At 40.1% G+C, this 19,481-nt stretch overlaps 1 protein-coding gene across 1 annotated transcript in view; it reads right to left on the bottom strand.

The window, feature by feature from the left end:
• CHIC2 (cysteine rich hydrophobic domain 2) overlaps positions 1–19,186 on the bottom strand; it is a 38,974-nt gene extending 19,788 nt beyond the window's left edge. Inside the window, exons 1-3 of the mRNA XM_074951397.1 lie at positions 18,861–19,186; positions 7,589–7,643; positions 7,242–7,397 (exon numbers count right to left, since the gene is read on the bottom strand). Of these exons, the coding sequence (XP_074807498.1) occupies positions 7,242–7,397; positions 7,589–7,643; positions 18,861–18,979 (330 nt within the window). The 5' untranslated portion in view covers positions 18,980–19,186. The remainder of the gene's footprint in view (positions 1–7,241; positions 7,398–7,588; positions 7,644–18,860) is intronic.
• Between the last annotated feature and the right edge of the window lie 295 nt (positions 19,187–19,481).

The raw sequence follows: 19,481 nt of genomic DNA, 5'->3' as shown, positions 1-19,481 counted from the left end.
CTAAGAGTGGCAATACCATGACCCCCTACAATAACACCACCTCCCACAGCCCCCTTTTGGGGCCAGACTCCCAGTTTGAGAAATGCTCGTCTCCCCATTAAATCTGTATAGTATAAGGAAAAAGTATACAGAAGACCAGATTTCACGGTCTGTGATGCATTTTTCACTGCCATGAATTTGGTAGGGCCCTAGTTATGCGAAGGGATAAATAATACGTCCTTAGTCACTTCTCCACACCATTCCTGACTTTACAGACCTCTATCGTATCCCCCCTTTAGTCATCTCTTTTCTAAGCTGAACACGCCTATTCTTTTTAATTTCTCCTCATATGGAAGCTGTTCCATACCCCTAATTATTTTTGTTGCCCTCCTCTGTACTTTTTCCAACTCTCATATCTTTTTTGAGATGGGGTGACCAGAACTGCATACAGTATACAAGGTAGGATGTACCATGTATTTATACAGTGGCATTGAGATATTTTCTTATCTATCCTTTTTGTAATGGTTCCTAACATTCTGTTAGCGTTTTTGACTGCCACTGCCCAGTGAATAGATATTTTCAGAGAACTGTCCATGAGGACTCCATGATCTCTTTCTTGAGTGGTAAAAAATGGTTACTTACCTTTCCGTAACTGTTGTTCTTCAAGATATGTAGCACATACCATTCCACTGTAGGTGTGTGTGCGCGCACCTTATGCACAGTGGTTGGAGATTTTTCCCTCAGCAGTACCAGTCAGGGCAGTGCAAGCACCCTCTGGTGCCTCACGTCACTACACACACACACCCCTACAGAGGAATGGACATGTGCAGTCACTTGGACTCCATCATTTTGCATGCATAGTTGAGATTATGTTCAATGTGCATTACTTTGCATTTAACAACATTGAATTTCATCACTATTTTGTTGCCCAGTCAGTTTTGTGAGATCCCTTTGTGCTAGGTGCTATACAAATACATAAAAAGAAAGTCTGTGCTCCAAAGAATTTACAATCTAACACATCTTGATTATTACTACTATGATGAGCAGTTGAACCAGCAAGGCTAGTCTACAACCAGTCCCCAGCACAGAAGGGCTAGTCCACACTCCCATTTTTAACATGTTTTAAGGTAAATTTAGTACTCCAGAATTCTGAGGGATTGAGAGCCCTGAAGACTGAAGTCTTCTGCAGGGTTTAATTCCTAAGTTTGTGTAAGTGGGAACATATCCCACCAAAAACAAAATGTGAAAAGTAGTGAACACATTTTAGAAAGAAGGGTCATAAAAAAAAAAAAAGCTAACAAGCTTGCCTTCCAACAAGTGAATTAGCAAACCCCTATTGTTCCTGCTATTTCTTGGTGGTTGAACCAGCTTTTCTTGAAGCTAGATTTTTTTGTCGACTGACAAGAGAGGTGCTATCTCTAGCAAAGGATACATTTATCTTCTGTTTTTCCTCTGCTATCTTTTACTGTGCATCTTAGTGCCTTCCTTCTTACGACCACCTCCTTCTTGCAATGCTCCTGTCTTCTATCCCTTTTCCTCAAAATTTCCCTGCCAAGCTTCCTCCAGATTTTAATAGCATCAATTGGTAACTATTTTAGCATCTAATGGACCAGTGGGACCACCCAAAACAACCAGTTAGGGTAATGAGCAGGATACCTCACTCTGAAGCCCATTTATTTTACTCCTTGTAGGGGGATTACACAATGAGAAATAGGTATACAAGTTCCGATGGACAAAGAGGATCTGCCTGCAGGAGCTCAGTTCTGACCAAACCCTCCCTCACTAATGTTTGGACACAGTCCACATCTATAACGATAACATCCCTCACACCTAGTTGCATAGGTACATTACACACAAGCTAAAAGCTTTCAGACCCTATGACTACAGCAAGATTACGTTTCCTCGTGCTCATGCTCCATCAGTGGTCAGAATATATATTTGTACCTGTCTCTGTTGATCACAAGTGAAACAGAAAAGGAGGAACTTGGTGGTTTTCTTCTAGAGTCTGGGGTCAAGATACTGTGTTGAACCTCTAAAAGGTGCAACACTCACAACCTAGGGGAAAAGGGGGAACCTAAAGTGTACCTTCCAGATTCAGGGCTGCTCAGGGGATCAGTGTGGACCCCAGCACATCTTCATCTTGGAGGCCTGCCTAAGCTATCACAGTCTGTTACCAAACATCTATGGGAAGCAGCACTGCCCAGAATCTCTACACCCTGTGGCTCCAGCCCCTCACACCCCCGCATGCCCCACCCATCACCCTTCTTTCACGCAACTTCCACCAGGGTTTGCAAGGCAGTTCTTGGAAGACAGCTTGTGGTTCTCTTCCTCAATTCCTGAATTCTCCCCCAGCCAGATCTGGGATTAAGGATCTCAGTTTGGAGGAGCATCCTTGTCCTTTCCAGTTTCTCTCTGAGGCCCTAAGTCTTTTTATTCTTCTCTATGACAATCATTTGGACAAACAATCAAGCTCTCTCAGTTCTACATTGCAGCTGTGGTGTCTCTGATGGATCAGCCTCCAAGATGCTCTCTGTTTGCTGCACTGTGCAGCCAGTGTGAACACATTGTTCTGCCACATCTGCACTCTTGCAGGCAGACTTTGTAGGTAAATATCCATTATTAGGTCCATCTATGTCCCTATTTTCTGGGTCTCAAACCTGAGCTAATGAGTCACTTTGCTTATCAGGTATAAAAGACAGAGATACCTGGCTGAACCCTCTTCATGTAACCAAATGTGTTTCTGGGTTATCTTCTGGTTCCAGTTTTGCTAAGAAAGAGACTGGATTTACTGGCAGCATGAGTGGTGCATGCGGGCAAACCCCGGCACTGCGGCAGCCATGCCTGTGGGTGCTGCAACCCAGGCTTGCTGTCATTGTTTCTGTTAAGTATCCATTTCACAGAGCTGCTCATTTTCCCTCCTTGTGCAAAGTGGTCTATCCTACCATTGACACCATCATTAAACGCATAGCTACTATCCTGCTCCGAACAGAATATATATTCTCTCTCTCTCTCTCTCACACTCTCCGCCCCCCCGAGAGAGAGAATGAATATATTCTGTTCGGAGCAGGATAGTAGCTATGCGTTTAATGATGGTGTCAATGGGAGAGAGAGAGAGAGAATATATTCAGTGTGTGTGTGTGTGTGTGTGTGTGTGTGTCTCTCTCTCTCCCGCCCCCTCCCCTCCGAGAGAGAGAATATATTCTGTGTGTGTGTGTGTGTGTGTGTGTGTGTGTGTGTCTCTCTCTCTCTCTCTCTCTCCCGCCCCCTCCCTCCGAGAGAGAGAAAGAGACACACACACACACACACCCAAACTTATCCCCTTGGTACACCTTGCCTTTATTGGTAACTCAAACAACAACAAACAGAACAAACCAGAGGTGCAACTTTCCGCAAACTTGTCAGTTTTTAGGATTTCCCAGCAGGACTCCTTTTCCTCCCAAACCCTACTTCCCTCAGTCTCCTAAACTCCAACCTCTTCTATCCTGACTGGAGATAAGATGCATCTGTCAGAATAACTCAGCTATAATTTTGTGCCTCTTTATGCAGGGCGGAAGCACTTCACATTAGGATAATTACAAGGAAACCTGCATCCTTATTCAGAATTTTATAGCCTACCACCCTGTTACATGTTGTTAATGACTTCCTGCTGCAACAGCACACTGAAGTTGATCCAATGTAGAGAAGAAATGGGTCAGATCAAGACTGCAGGATCAGCATGCCATGCATCTGTTTATCCACAGAACAAGTTCAGCCTCAGTGGTAGCAGTGCAAATTTCCCTTCCGTTGCACCACAAGCCTAACTGCAAAAGGACATTTTGGGCTGAGTAGATAGTTCAAGCACATTCAGTCCATGGCATCTCTACTGAGACTGCCATCCAAGTGGTTAATCACTTTAAGATTTGTTTAATCACTATCAACTGTAATAGTGATTTGGGGGCTTGGACATATGAGCATCTTGAACTAGTCTAACAGAAAGGAACCATGGTAGCTGGTGACAGTTTCAAGCCCAGACAAAAGCCAAAGGTTTGACCCTTTTCCCACTGAAGTCAACTGGAGTTTTCAATTGACTCCAACAGAAGCAGGATCAGCTCTAATGAAGGTTTAATATACCTTAATTTTATTTCGCATATAGTAAAACTGGTCTCAAGCAATCACTCAGGGGACTGACAAAAAGTCACTGCTTAACTAATAAAAGAGCAGAAATGGAGACACTTTGGGGAGGCTTAAGACAGAAAGTTGCCTAATAAAGAGAGTCTCTTCTTCAGTCTTCATTATGTCCACCAACATATATTCTAAAAATGCTGGTAAGAGAAGCTGTTTTAAAAATGCTTTTTACCTACCAATACATGTGGGTCTCAAGTGCCTGCATAGCTTCTGCAATATTTGAGGATATCACTAACATCTAATCCCAAGCAAGCTCCTTTAACTATTTTAGGTTTTAGTGATGTCATCAACCATAGCACAGAAAAAACAGAACCTCAGAACCCTGAACTATTTTAAAAGATAAGTGGAAGAACTCATTTCAAATTATTTTGGTTTTAATCTTAAAATCACAAACAAAAAACAGCCTTACTGCAATTTAAGAGCTCAGTCTTGATTTACCAGCTGAGAGAAGTGAGGTCTTACGCTCAGCTCGAAGGCATTTCTCCATTTGTCTGTCTGTAATATTAAAATCTTTGCATGCTGTGGGTAATAGGGGACCCGGGTATGGAGACCCAAAGGACCTGGGGGAGGAGAGGGGAAATAAGAGGGTACACAGAGCAACTGGCATGGGTTAGTAGAATGGCGGAAAAGGGACATGGGGGCTACGCAGAGTCCCTGGCATGGGAACGGGGGTTTGTATGGAGTCCCTGAAATAGAAGGGAATGGGAGAGTGCCACACAGACAGCTAGATGGGAAGGAATACAAGGAGCCCCTGGTGTATGCAATGTACTCAGCCTACAGAACCAATGAAGTGTGGACCACAGCACAAGGTCTAGATATTAACACACTAAATATTTTCCTCATTTAGAATCTGGAAAGAAGATCCAATACTCTGATCACAGATCACTTCATTTGACTTATATCTTTAAAAAAGGCCTTTTGAAATGAGAGACACTAAAACATCTGTAATCATTAGGACTGTAATCAGTTTGTCAGTATAATCAATAGCTCTTCAAAACTTAAAACTCATTTCAACCAATATCTCCAAATAACTATCTAATATTTTGACAAGAACAAACAAGGTATTATGGAAAAGCTGAAGTAACAGAAGTTCTTGTATTTATTTGTATTGTTGAAAATTATTTTCTGAAGTAAAATTATTATTCTTGTATGTATAAAAATTAGGGCTGTCAAGAGATTAAAAAAATTAATCGCGATTAATCATGCGATTAAAATAAATGGTATTCTGTTGTTTAACAGCGTGATTAATCGCGATTAATTTTTTTAAAATATTTTTTGATGTTTACTACATTTTCAAATATATTAATTTCAATTATAACACAATACAAAGTGTACAGTGCTCACTTTATATTTTTATTACAAATATTTTCACTGTAAAAAACAAAAAAAATTATTTTTCCATTCACCTCATACAAGTACTGTAGTGCAATTTCTTTATCATGAAAGTTGAACTTACAAATGTAGAATTATATACAAAAAAACTGCATTCAAAAATAAAACAAAGTCCACACAGTCCTACTTCTTGGTCAGCCAATCACTCAAACAAGGTTGGGTACAATTTGCAGGAGATAATGCTGACTGCTTCTTGTTTACAATATCACCTGAAAGCGATAACAGGCACTCTCATGGCACTGTTGTAGCTGGATATTTACGTGTCAGATGCGCTAAAGATTCATATGTCCCTTCATGCTTCACCCACCATTCCAGAGGACATACTTCCATGCTGATGATGGATTCTGCTTGATAACGATCCAAAGCAGTGCGGATTGACATATGTTTATTTTCATCATCTGAGTCAGATGCCACCAGCAGAAGGTTGATTTTCTTTTTTGGTGGTTTGGGTTCTGTAGTTTCCACATGAGGGTGTTACTCTTTTAAGACTTCTAAAAGCACACTCCACACCTCGTCCCTCTCAGATTCTGGAAGGCACTTCAGATTCTTAAACCTTGGGTCGAGTGCTGTAGCTATTTTTAGAAATCTCACATCGGTACCTGCTTTGAGTTTTGTCAAATCTGCTGTGAAAGTGTTCTTAAAACAAACATGTGCTGGGTCATCATCCGAGACTGCTATAACATGAAATATATGCAGAATGCGGGTAAAACAGAGCCGGAGGTATACAATTCTCCCCCCAAGGAGTGCAGTCACAAATTTAATTGACGAATTATTTTTTTGCACTAGCATCATCAGCATGGAACCATGTATTCTGGAATGGTGGCCAAAGCATGTAAGGGTCATACAAATGTTTAGCATATCTGGTATGTGAATACCTTGCAACACTGGCTACAAAAGTGCCATGCAAATGTCTGTTCTCACTTTCAGGTGACATTGTAAATAAGAAGCAGGCAGCATTATCTCCCGTCAATGTAAACACTAACTTGTTTGTCTTAGCGATTGGCAGAATAAGAAGTAGGACTGAGTGGACTTGTAGGCTCTAAAGTGTTATTGTTTTGTTTTTGAGTGCAGTTATGTAACCAAAAAAAAAAATCTGCATTTGTAAGTTACACTTTCACAATAAAGAGATTGCACTTCAGTACCTGTATGAGGTGAATTGAAAAATACTACTACTTTTGTTTATCATTTTACAGTGCATATATTTATAATAAAAAATAATAATATAAAGTGAGCACTGTGCACTTTGTATTCTGCATTGTAATTGAAATCAATATTGAAAATGTAGAAAAATATCCAAAAATATTTAATAAATTTCAATTGGTATTCTATTGTTATAAGTGCAATTAATTGCGATTAATTTTTTTGAGTTAATCATGTGAGTTAACTGCAATTAATTGACAGCCCTAATAAAAATGTATACGTATAGCCATGCTACCTGAAACATTCAAAATAGCATGTACTTGCTTAAGTATACTAAACTGGTTCTGTTTAGTTTCCACTGTAATATTAAAGACTGATCTGCACACAACTTGCACTGAAATAACTAAATAAGTTTAATTCACACCTTTTTTCATTTTGCTTCTGCGTGGACCAGACCTAACATACAGAGTTTTGAAAATTAACAAAAAAACAATACACAAATGAACCCAATCACAATTTCCAGATTTACAACAGAGAATGCCAAATGATAATATAGTCCAACTTACTCTTTTACTGAGGCAAATAACTGGCCACATACTACAACCTAATGTACAGCAGCAACAAAGGCATCCACAAAGTAGCCATCTAACATTAACTGGAAGGTTCTTCTTAAGACAACTGTTAACTCTGCTGATGCTGGCTTTAAATTCCTCAGGTGCAACCTGTGAAGAAAGAAAAATAATCCAGTACTACTGCAATATAATGTAAATTAATGAGTATTCCTGCAAAGCTCAACTGTATGTAGAAACCCAAATACCAAGCGTTTCTAATAGCAAAATCTTGTTACCCAAATTCTAAGTTTTAGAGGCCGTTATAGTACATTTCTAATTGAGTCTTATCCATAGATACTCACCTTTCCAGTTAATGAAGAAGGGAATTCTGCTTCAAATTTGTTGCTCAGTCCAAATCTGGGGAAAAAAAAAAGAAAAGAAAAAAAAGTAGATCATACCAGAAACACAATCATTCAGTGAAGAGATTAATGAATACCACATCATGAAGGTTCCTTTGCACAAGCATTCAAACTTTAAAAAAAAAAAATCACATTTCCATCTGAAAATGTTGTACCTATTATTGTTAAAAGCAACTTCTAAGATTACCATAACTGAAAACGTTTAGAGGAAAAAAAACCTGTCTTTTTCAGCTTGTTTACTCTGACATACACTTTTTATGTCAGAGGTTCTCAAACTGTGTTCCACGGACCACTGGTGATCCACGAGCTCCATTCAGGTGGTCCGCGGATAGTTCCCTCTAAGGTGCGCACCTGGGCAGCCGCACACAAGAGAATGAAGGGCCACCCACCTAATTATTGGAGCTGTGCAGGCGTGGCTCCACTAATTAGGTGCCTGGACCCTGGAGAAGAAACACATGTAAGGTGAGGTGGTGGCCTTGGGGGGAATAGGGGGTAGGATGGAATGGGACAGTGAGGTGAAAAGGGGGAGGGAGGGGAGAACAAAGGCCAATGTACTAGTCCTCATGTGGCCCTCGTGGTAATTTGAGTTTGAGAGCCCTGGAATAGAACAAGGTGCTTAAGAAAAGGTCTGTACCTTGATCGAGAAGTCTTACTATACATAACCCAGCTAGAAATCCATACTCAAAATTTCCTTTGGTCTGCTTTTCTCTAACCTAGGCTCTTGTTCTACAGTGGTATTGGTTGGGACCAGGGTGGATAAAAATCAATGATTTCTTTAAATCGGATTTTTTTGATAAAATGCTTTTTGAGAAAAAAAACCTATCTAAAAGATAGTTTTAATTAAGATACATTATAGCTCAAAGATATCTCATCATAGAATAGGGATTATAAATTCTGATTCTATAGTATGAGACAATATAGTCATATAATGTTTAAGAAAAATTTTGTAAATGAGTTCCAATAGTTCATGGATTAGGGACCCAATCTTATGGGGTTCCAGGGGCTTCTGTATAGATTAATTAGGTTAATCTTTCTATCTACCCAATGGGACTCAGTGCTCAGTCAAGAAGATACCATCAGAGATGCTTAGTTTTGCAGTTCTCAAACTGTGGATTTGTGTCTCCAGAGATAACATGCTTGTTAACAGCAAAAATGGTTTCAAATAAATAAATAATATATAGAAGTGAGAAATAACAGGTGTCAACCCTATTGTCCCTCTGCAAATTAGTGTACACAGAGTCAATCCCTTACCTCTCTCTAAAAGTGCAAAGTTTCAAAAAGTTCAATGAACAGAAGATTGTTGGGGGCAGAATAGATCTGGACAAGGAGAAGTAGGCTGGAGATAAGTGTGAGAAGGGAGGGACAGGCAGTACAAACAAAAGTGAAACTGTTTGAGCAGCATATTCTAGAAGTCTTGAGGTCTTTCTTAGTGTAGCCTTCACTGATTTGAGATCTACCATACCATTCTCTAGCTGGAAGGGAAAACCTATAATGGCAGCAGGCCATAAAAGAGACCCAGTTTGGGAATATTTTAATGAAGTTCCTCTACCTGTGGGTAAGATCAGGCATGCGTGCAAAATGCAAACAGTGCAACGAGGAAATGCAAGGCCTGGTTGCTCGAATGAAACAACATCATAAGAAGTGTTCCTTCTCAGGAGGAAGCTGTGCAGAAGATGATGAAAGGAACATATCTGAACATGCAGGATCTTCAGGTTGGTAAACTTTTTTATTTCATACTTCTGTCTTAAGAACTGCCTGTCTCCCTTCTGGACTATTCTTAAATTCTCACGTTTGAGCAAAAAATATAGTTGTTACTCTATGGTACTATCATTTTAGATGCAGTTGTGATAAAAAATAAATAGAGGAAATAGGCAGATCGTCCTTGTACAATTTCACCTTTGAAATAGTACTGAGTGTCAGTGAACGCAATGAGTAATACTAAATGAGCAATATGGTAATAATAATTAAATAACTGCATTGACTTATTTTGTTTAAGAGAATCCATCCTCAATATATGGGATTCTCAAGACTATCCACCTTCAAGATCACCATCATTTTCTATAGTTTCAGAGTTATCTGCCAACGTTAGTGTTTCAGTCACATCATGTATGTCACATAGCCACAGCATATCACCTGTAGCAAAAAGAAAAAAAAATCTCCATCATCCAGAAACAACCATAGCTAAGTTTGTGATAAGAACCAGCAGATTACAGAAAGAGGTAATTGATGAAAAAATTGCCCGGTTTGTTTATTCAACAAACTTTCCTTTCTGTATGATTGAGAACCCACACTTCATTAATATGGTTCAGTCATTAAGACCAGGATACAGTCCACGCAACAGAGCAGATGTCGCAGGCAAATTGCTGGATAAAGTGTATGAAAGAGAAATTGAGCAGTGTGCAAAAGGTCTAGAGGGTAAAATTGTACTTTAGTCTTGATGGGTGGAGCAATGATCCTGTTGTATGTGCTTGTGTGACAACAGAAGAAGGGAATGTCTTCCTTACAGAAAAAATTGATACATCAGGAAATGCACACACAGCAGAATACTTACAAGAAGTAGCAGTCAAAGCTATAAGAAACTGAAAAAAAAATTCAAATGTTTCGTATGCAGCCTGGTCACAGACAATGCTGCAAATGTCTCCAAGATGAGAAGAAATTATTTAGCAGAGAGTCCCAAGCTAATAACATACGGTTGCAGTGCTCATTTGATGCACCTCCTAGCCAAAGACTTCAGTGTTCCAGAAATAAAGGCTAATGTTGTTGAAATGGCAAACTACTTCCGTAACAACCACTTTGCAGCAGCTGCTCTGAAAAAAGTGGGAGGAACCAAGCTAACTCTCCCACAAGATGTATGATGGAACTCAGTAGTGGACTGTTTTGAGCACTAGATTAAGAACTGGCCTAATCTGATGACAGTTTGTGAACAAAGTCATGAAAAAATAGATGGCACTGTCACAGCCAAAGTTCTCAGCATTGGGTTTAAGAGAAATGTCGAACACATGCCGACTACCCCGAAGCCTATTTCTGTAGCCTTGAACAAAACGCAGGGAAATAGCTGTTTTATTGCTGATGCTGTTGAAATTTGGAAGGAACTGAGTGAGATCTTAAAAAGAGAAATATGCAATGACAGAGTTAAATTACAAGCATTAAAAAAACAAATGGGACAAGCACTATCTCCAGCTCATTTTCTTCCAAATATTCTCAATACTCAGTACCAGGGTCAAACCTTAACTACTGAAGAAGAGGAGTTTGCTAGGACATGGACATCCAGAAATCATCCCTCCATAATGCCAACTATAATAAACTTCAGACCTAAGGGTAAACCATTCAAGAACTATGTGTTTGCTGATGATGTTTTAAAGAAAGTCACACTAGTGAACTGGTGGAAGTCACTTAAGCACTTGGATTCAGAGACTGTTGAAGTGATAATCTCACTTTTAACAGCAGTAGCTTCTTCTGCCAGTATAGAAAGAATATTTTCTTCCTTTGGACTAATTCATTTCAAATTGAGAAATAGTTTGGGACCTGAAAAAGCAGGAAACCTTGTTTTTCTTTTTCAGATTATGAAGAAACAGGAAAATGAAGGTGAAGACGACTGAGTTAGCTGCAGAAGCCAATATTTTAAGTTTCTCATGTTGACCTGGTTGACATAGTCAATTTAATTTTTTTTGTTGTTGTTTTTAAATATTTCATTTAACTATTTTAGTTAAAAACAATTTGAACAAAAACAAACCTGATTTTAAAAAACTTGAATGTTTAACAACATTCAAAAATTCATATGCTTGTTTTGTTAAGATATTATACGTTTGCTGTTGAAGAAAAAAATCCAGAATACATAACGTTGTTGCTTTAGTTAAATACAACAATTTAAATATCTCTCTGGTGATGTTCTCCTCCTAATACAGCATGGCAAGAAAATCCTCCAAATATTAATGATTAACCTGTTGAACTGGAGATAGTTCACTTCCCAATGCTTTCATAAATATCTGCTTCAATTACCTTTGGTAAATGAAATAATCATCATTCATTCATTTTCTGATATAGCTGTAAAACTAAATCTGAAAAGTTTTCAAAATAAATCACTTTAAAAAAGCATAGTGTGTACCTTCTAAAAACTAAACATACATCTATCTCTGAGTTGTGAAGAATATGTATTAAGGTTATAACAACCAACAAGAATGCACTTTTATGTAGAAATCCATGATTAAATAGAGTCTTCCTGACTAGCGATTTAAATCACGATTTAAATCAAATCCACCCTGCTTTGCACATTTAATAGAATGGTCTCCAAAGATACTTAAACTTAATTCAATAAGGTTTTTCAAAGATCTTGCAGAAATTACCATCTCTCTCACACCCACAATTAGTGACTACCTGTGAAAAGTTTGGTTTCAGTGACTTTCCTAGCATCACATAAGGTATGTCTACACTGCAGCTGGATGACTAGACTGAGCCTCTGCTGCTGTAGCAACATCCACACTGCTATTTTTAGTGTGCTCAAGCCCCACTATTGCAACACTATCTACCTGGGCATGGAGACTGCAGTGTAGACATACCCACAGGGACTCTGTGACCAAGGCAAGGATAGAATCCAGTTATCCAGGGAAGCATTCAACTATTTTAAATCATGAGTTCATCCTCTCTCTTCCTGCAGTCCCATCTCATTCACTAAACACCTTCCAACTTCTGCAACAAAGGAGGCTGGGATCCTACAAATAAGTCTCTTAATCTACACAGCCCTGATTCATCCCAAAAGCAGGTCCATTATGTACACAGAATGAGATAGGAGTCCTGTGGAAAAAGTAGTTTGTGATCATGTAATTAAAGATTCTCATAATGCATACACACAAGGGGGCTGAATCAAGCTTGCACAAGCAACCTTAATTTTGGCTTTTCATAACTTTTGAGCACTTGACTTTGCAACTTTTTTGTGTTAAGAAATGTGTAATTCACCATTTTCTATTTACTAAATTTTTTTTTTTACTTGTGATTTGCGTCAAGCTGCATTTGGATGGAAATTTGAATTCAGTTAACGTCACAAAATAGCATTTTAAAACTGCTTTTTGTTAATGAAATAAAGCTCTTTTAAATGTGCTGGACACAAGAAAAAAAGTAAATTTATCAGAACAGGTTTTGCATTTAAAACTAACTGATTTATCAAAGGCAGTGTTAGCTGTAGTTGGTGTATTGAACTGATTGTTTCTGGTCACTATGACCTACAAGATTATAGATCTAGTAGACCTCATCCTCTCACACTTGATTTTTATTCATAGATTGGTAGAGGAAAACAAATACCAAATGAACTTGATTGAGAATGAAAAAAGGAAAGGTTGAAGAGTAAGTGCTGTGTTTTAGGGAGGATATCCTGTATTCTTCCTAGAGGTATGAATACCTCCTTAAAGTGCAAAACTAAATTCAACCTTAACTATGGAGCCAAGACTGGTGCTCTGTAACGTAAGCTTTATTATCATAATTAAATCAGAAAGGTACAACTATCATGAAAAGTTTCTTGCTTTTATTAGAGTTACATTATTCAACATGATACTCCAGTCTTGCATTGTCACATGTCTGTGGTTATTTGTTTTGTTTTTAAATGGTTAATACTTTTCATCTATAACAAAAGAACTATAACTAAACTGCATTCACTTCAGTACAACTTACTAGTTGACTTTGCCTTCCTCAGAATCTTGTTTTCATTAGCTGCAGTTAAAAACAAAACACCTCATTGTACTCAAACTTGCTGATGTGGTACATAATAAAAACCAAATAAAACAAAAGAAAAACCAAGTTTCGGTAAACTGATTATATAAACAGAGAAACTGGGATTGAGAGATCTGTTTTTTGTTCACTGATTGGCAAAGAAAAACTAGTTTTCCTGCTTTCCCCATAGTGATCAGCTTTTCAAAATTAAAATAAACTCATTCAAATTTTGAAAATGGTCTTTTTACATCTACCCTAGATACTACAAAATATCAATCCACTTCAACTCGCTAAGCTTTCATTCTCAATTTAAATAACTATGAATTAGTGAGTTTAACCTTAAAGTTAATTTTACAACAAATGTGATGTATTTTTAAAAACTAAAATATCCCATTTAAACTCACTTTTTTTAAATAATCCATCCTGAAAGTGGCTGCATGATGATTCCTTTTTAGCACCTATGTTAAGAAACGTATAAAAAGGAAGAGATCCTCTAAACTACGTGTTCAGTCTCAAAGATTAAAAATAAAACTCCGAAACAATATTTGGAATTAAATCAATCTGTTCTCAACTTATTTATTATTTGTATTACTATAGTACGTAGGAGCCCTAGTCATGGATCAAGACCTTATTGGGCAAGGTGCTGTACAAACAAAAAACAAAAAGATGGTACCTATCAATTACTAAGCATTGAAATACTTGACATTCTACAAAAAGGAAGAACTTTCTGAATCTCAGATGTAATCTTGATTCTCTCCCCTACCATAATCTAACTGCATAATGAATTCCAAAGCCTCCTGTATGATATGTTCCCCTAGGAGTGGGGGACCTTATTTGTAGCCTTAGAACCACTGGTAGTAAAACTGTTAGGTTGTGTTCCTACATCGACCTCAATCCAACAATGGCCACACATTGAACAATGGGAAAACAAAATACTGAATAGCAGCTCATTTGATGAGCAACCTCCATCATCTGCACGGAGTGAGGCTCGGTTCTGTGGAAAAAATGGTATGTGATCATATAGAGACCGTACCATAGTGCATATGCACAAAGGGGGAGGGTGAATTAACATTATACGGGCAACTCTAATTCTGCATTTCCTAACTTCTGAGCACTTGACTTTGCAACCTTAATGTTCTTTAAATGTAGGTTTTTTTCCTGTGTAATTTCCTAAGTTTTTAAAAAGCAAACTGTAAAACCAGAAATTCCATCATGTGGCATCATATTGCCTTCAACAGGTTTGGAACCTTTAGCTCCACTGTACAGATCTCTGCTACTTGAGCAGACTGAGTAAATGATAGCAGTAATAAGTTATCCTCTAAATGCCCAGCACTAAAGGTGGATAAGACACCCACTTTGCTAGTGGGATTTACAAACAGTTGTTGACAGCACAGGAATGGTGAGACTCAGGAATCTTGCATTCCATTCCAGGCTCTAGAAGTCACATACTCTTCAGCCAATTTCTCCTAAGCTTGATCCCTTCTACCCCATCCTCTCCAACCTGTCCCAGTCCTGTCTCTTTTCCACATTTAGCTCCTTGTCCCAGTCTAATTCTCTGAGCCAGTCCCAATCCCGTCTCTTCATCTCAGTCGCAGTCTCCTTGCCCAGCCATTCCACATCCCCTCTGCCCCCTACTCCTTATCCCCAGACTCCTTTCCCACCCAGTCCCAATTTTCCTGGTCCTCGTCCAAACTGTATGTTCAACCTCCACATTCCCCATCCCAACTGGCTCCCAGTCTCAATCTCCCTCTCCAGGCGCGTCGTCCAATCTCAGTGTTCCCCCACCTCTAGGCTCGGTGTCCCTGTTTCCTTGTGCAGCACTGTAGCTCAGATCTGCATCCCCTCACCCCACCTCACTGAGTCCTAGTTCCAGTATCCTTGCCAGGCCAGTTTCAGTCTCCTACTCTGATCTTCACCCAATCTCAATCTCCCCCTCCTTACTTGCTGCCAGTCCCCACTCCCTATTTCCCTCCTTGACTCCCAGTTCCTGTCTCCTTGCCCAGCCAGTCCCATTCCCCCAAATCCATGTCCCTGTTTCCCTTCCCTTGTTTTCCAGCCTCCAGTTCCACCTCCAGGCTCCTTGTCCCAATATACTCCCCCACCCAGGTACAGTTCTTGTCCTCTTGACATTCAAATCAGGCAACTTCCTCATGGGCACTGTCTGGTTCCAGTAGGGAATGAGCCATTTTAAATTAATACACCTAACCTTCTATACTTCGTTATTGATATATACACCAATTTCAAATACAACGTATAAGAGGCAAATAACATGAAATCCATTCACTGAAAGACAACCTGAAAACACATATTTTACAAAAAGTCAAACAATTTTATAATGTATAAGCTTTGAGCTTTATAAATGCCTCAAATAATCAAAGAATAGGAACACTGAGCAAATTTGTCCATGAAAACGTAACTTTTTCTCCTCTTTCTTCCAAGTACATAGTTTTCATACCCAACAGAGAACACCAGCTGCTAGTTGGTGAGACACTCCAGCATGCATATTTTGCTAGCAATGTCATCCCTATCACCCACCCCCCCACTAAAAACACTATAAAATTTTATACAGATATAAAAATAAGTACTTTAATGGTTAACTCCCTGATTTAAATCACTTTTTATGGTTTGTCAAGTTTAAAGATATTAGAACTTTAGAGAAATATGTAATATTTAAAAAAAGAGGGACTCTTAGTAGTAGGATGAAATAGCAGGAGTGATAACACCAGCAGTGTACATACTTTGGTACCATACCAAGTAGAATCTGGTGGTCTGAAAGCTGTAGACCTGAATTAAATGGGGGGGGGGGGGAAGAGGGAGTTTTTAAAATGACGAGAGACTTTAACCTCTTACTCTATTTGGATCATTCTGCATATAGTTCTAGCTTGTTTTAAAGGAGAACTCTGTTTAGAAAGCAAACTTGGAAAATGGTCTTTATACATTAAACCAGGGACAGTCAATAGGTGGACCGCGGGCCAAATCTGGACCACCAGACACTTTTGATTTGACCACAAAATCTTTTTATTGACTAATACAAAAACAAACAACAACATTTTCTCTGGAATCTGGACCTTGACTATATTTTGACCAAGAAATTTGGACCTTGACAAAAAGTAATTGATTACTCCTGCATTAAACATTTTATTTACACAGTATTTACCTGCATTCCCTTTGTTATTTTTTTAAATAGTTTTAACTAAGGACTCTATCACACATAGGCCATTTTCTCCTCCTGGTGGATGATGTTCAAGTAATAATTCTGTCTTTGTGACATTAATCTGTAGTCACGAAAATGACTGATAATACAAATTCAACATTATGACTTCAATGCAAGATCAGAAAGGATAAGACAATAGACTATGACGGAGGAAGCCTTTATTTAAATACAAATAGTCAGCAACTGTTTTAAACTGCAGAATCAGTAAGAGGACCATAAGTATTCCTTTTGCTTGCTAGATCTGTGATAAAATTTTCCCGACTTCTAAAATGCATGTTTCTGTAAATCAAGGAAGAAGAATGCTTTGCATGCAAGTTCTATAACAAAAATGTAAATGAAAAATAGCTTTTATATCTTATCCCCAATATGTTTGAAATTTATCTCTAGTCTCAAAGTCCTCATTTAAGGAAATGTGATGATACAGAAGTAGGAATTACAAATGGGTTGCTATTTCATTAGAAGGAAAGAGGTGAAAGACTTCAATAGGAATTTTCAGTCTTCTCTGATGTCATGGAATTACATTAAATAGATGTAATTTAGGGTGAAGAGAGGGAAAATGGGTGGCTGAGGACATTCAGAGCATATTTAATAAAGGGTGGGATATACAAACCAGATGAAGACCACTCAAAATAACTGCTGGAGGCATTCTTTTGGCCATCCAAAAGATCAAGTACTAGAGATTAGGAGATTTTTTTTTTTTTTGGTTATTAAAACAATTCACATGAACAACTGGCAGGATTGGCAGCCCAGAGCCAAATTCCTTCTATGAGCCACAAGTGTGAAGGCTTTTCCATGCTTTCCCACCAATGGGCCTTGATCTTGGCCCACTGGACCCACAACCAAGGAAGAGAAAAGAGAAGTGTCTTAATTTCCTTTAGTCCTTTGCCTTTTTAATGAGAACAATGAAAAGGTTGCCAGCTAGTGAGCAATGACTGTTATGATTTTAATACAATATATGATCAGCTGTCCACTAGAAATTAACTATTTCACATATGCTATTGGATGGTAACAACTACAAACCAGATCTGTATTCAAATGGACCTACAAACAAATCATTCCCTCTCTTTCAACATCTTCTCAACCCCTAACATTTCTCCCAAAAAACACCTAGGCCGTATGGAAGCTTTCTGATTTCTCACCAGAGAGCAAATCAATCTCTTTCTGCACTGATACTTTCGCTGACATTAACAACATAGTAAAACAATATTAATGAAAAGTTACCGCACTACTGTCAAAACTAACCCCAATATCTTGGATAGCTCTGCATCACATCTGATAAATACAGGGCCTTTAACTTCTATGCTGCTGCCTCAAATCCAGCCCAGTTCAGTAGTGAATACAACACAAAGACGCTTGTGCTTCCCTTATTCTATCTTTTGCAAATATTTTTTTTAAGTTTCCAAGAATGTGCAGTACCATTCATGAGCACTAAGTGATTTTTTTAAAATAGAGTTCCTAATGGAATAGATCACAAAAAACAACCTAGCTTGTGAAATTACTGAAAACGTAAATACACTTTTATTTTGGAGTCACCACCAGATCCTCACTGATACCTGGCCAAAAAAAAAAAAAAAACCCCATAGCACAGTGGGTCACCCTCATCACATGCCAAACAGCTAATGACATTGTTTTGGGTGTGCTTGTCAGACTGGCTGGCTGCTCTCATTTACTAAGACTTTTCACACCACAGCAGAAAGTTGAGGCTTGATAAAAGAGGAGGCTGAGACTGTGACTAACAGCAGCATAAAAGACCTACAGGACTACAGGTCGTGTAGTTGTAAAAAAAACAAAAAAAACAAAAAAAAACAACTTCCTGACAGCTCATCGCTGGATCTCATACTTTACATACCTCTGTTAATCACAACCCAGGTCAGCTTTGTTTTCTTACCGTCTCAATAAACGATCTGTAGGGCTTTACAACGCGACAAAATGCAAGATGCGACGCAGGGGAAACGCCACAGGTGCCCCCACGGTTGGCTGGGCAGAGGGAGCAGGCAGGGAGGGAGGAGCCACACTCCCCCGACTTGGGCTGGAAGTTCAAAGCCAGACTCGCCGGCTGGCTCCTTGCGGCAGCGGAGCTTTCCGCCAGGTCCTTTCCAACCAGATGGTAGACTGCAGGCACCGCCAATCGCATCACACCCCACGGGGCACCGCCAGGGCCGATCCAGCTCCCAGAGCAGGGGCTGGACAGGGCACAACTCTGCCCGCTCCCCCGCTGGAGCCCAGGCTCGCCACCTTCTCCCCGGCCCCATCGCGTGCCCGCGGCCTGCCTCCCTCCCTTCCCCCCGGCGCGGCCCTTACACGGTGACATGGCCAGAGCCGCGCACCACCACCGGGTCGGGCGAGTATTTCAGCAGCTGCTCCTCCAGCGCCCGCTCCTCGTCTTCCTCCTCCTCGTAGATCTCGTCGAAATCCGCCATAGCCGGGCCGCGCTGTGTGTCCGGATAAGGGGCGGGCAGGCGGCCGTGGTCCACCGGCGAGGCTGAGCCGGCGTCGCTGCAGCTCAGGGGCAGGAAGCGCCCGTCATTATCCGGGGAGGGGGAGAAACAACAACATCCGGGCCGGGCCGCGGCGCCAGCGCTAGCTCCGCCCCACCGAGGGAAACACAGCAACAGCGCCGCCGCCGCCGCAACCTCGCGAGAGCTCCCCGCGCGCGGCCCCGGCTCTCCTGGGGGCTGCGAGCACGCGGCTGGGGGCGGCGGTTGGGAACGAGGCGGGAGGGCGGAGGCAGGGGGCGTGGGGGTGGGGGAAAGCGGGCTGGTGTTTCTCCTGGCTGGGATAGTTCGGGAAGGGTCCGGGGCCACAGGTGTGGGGAGGGGGCACCGGGGAGGTGCCTCGGGCGGGGGCGGTAATTAGGGCAGCGGGGAAAATGTTGCCTTTGCCCAGTGGTGGGTTAATGCCCGGCCAGTTTGGGGACTGCTC

Source organism: Natator depressus, chromosome 4, assembly GCF_965152275.1.
Source record: "Natator depressus isolate rNatDep1 chromosome 4, rNatDep2.hap1, whole genome shotgun sequence".
NCBI classification, from domain to species: Eukaryota; Metazoa; Chordata; order Testudines; family Cheloniidae; genus Natator; species Natator depressus.
The sequence above is the reverse complement of the archived record's forward strand: the minus strand, read 5'-3'. Positions and strand labels throughout refer to the sequence as shown.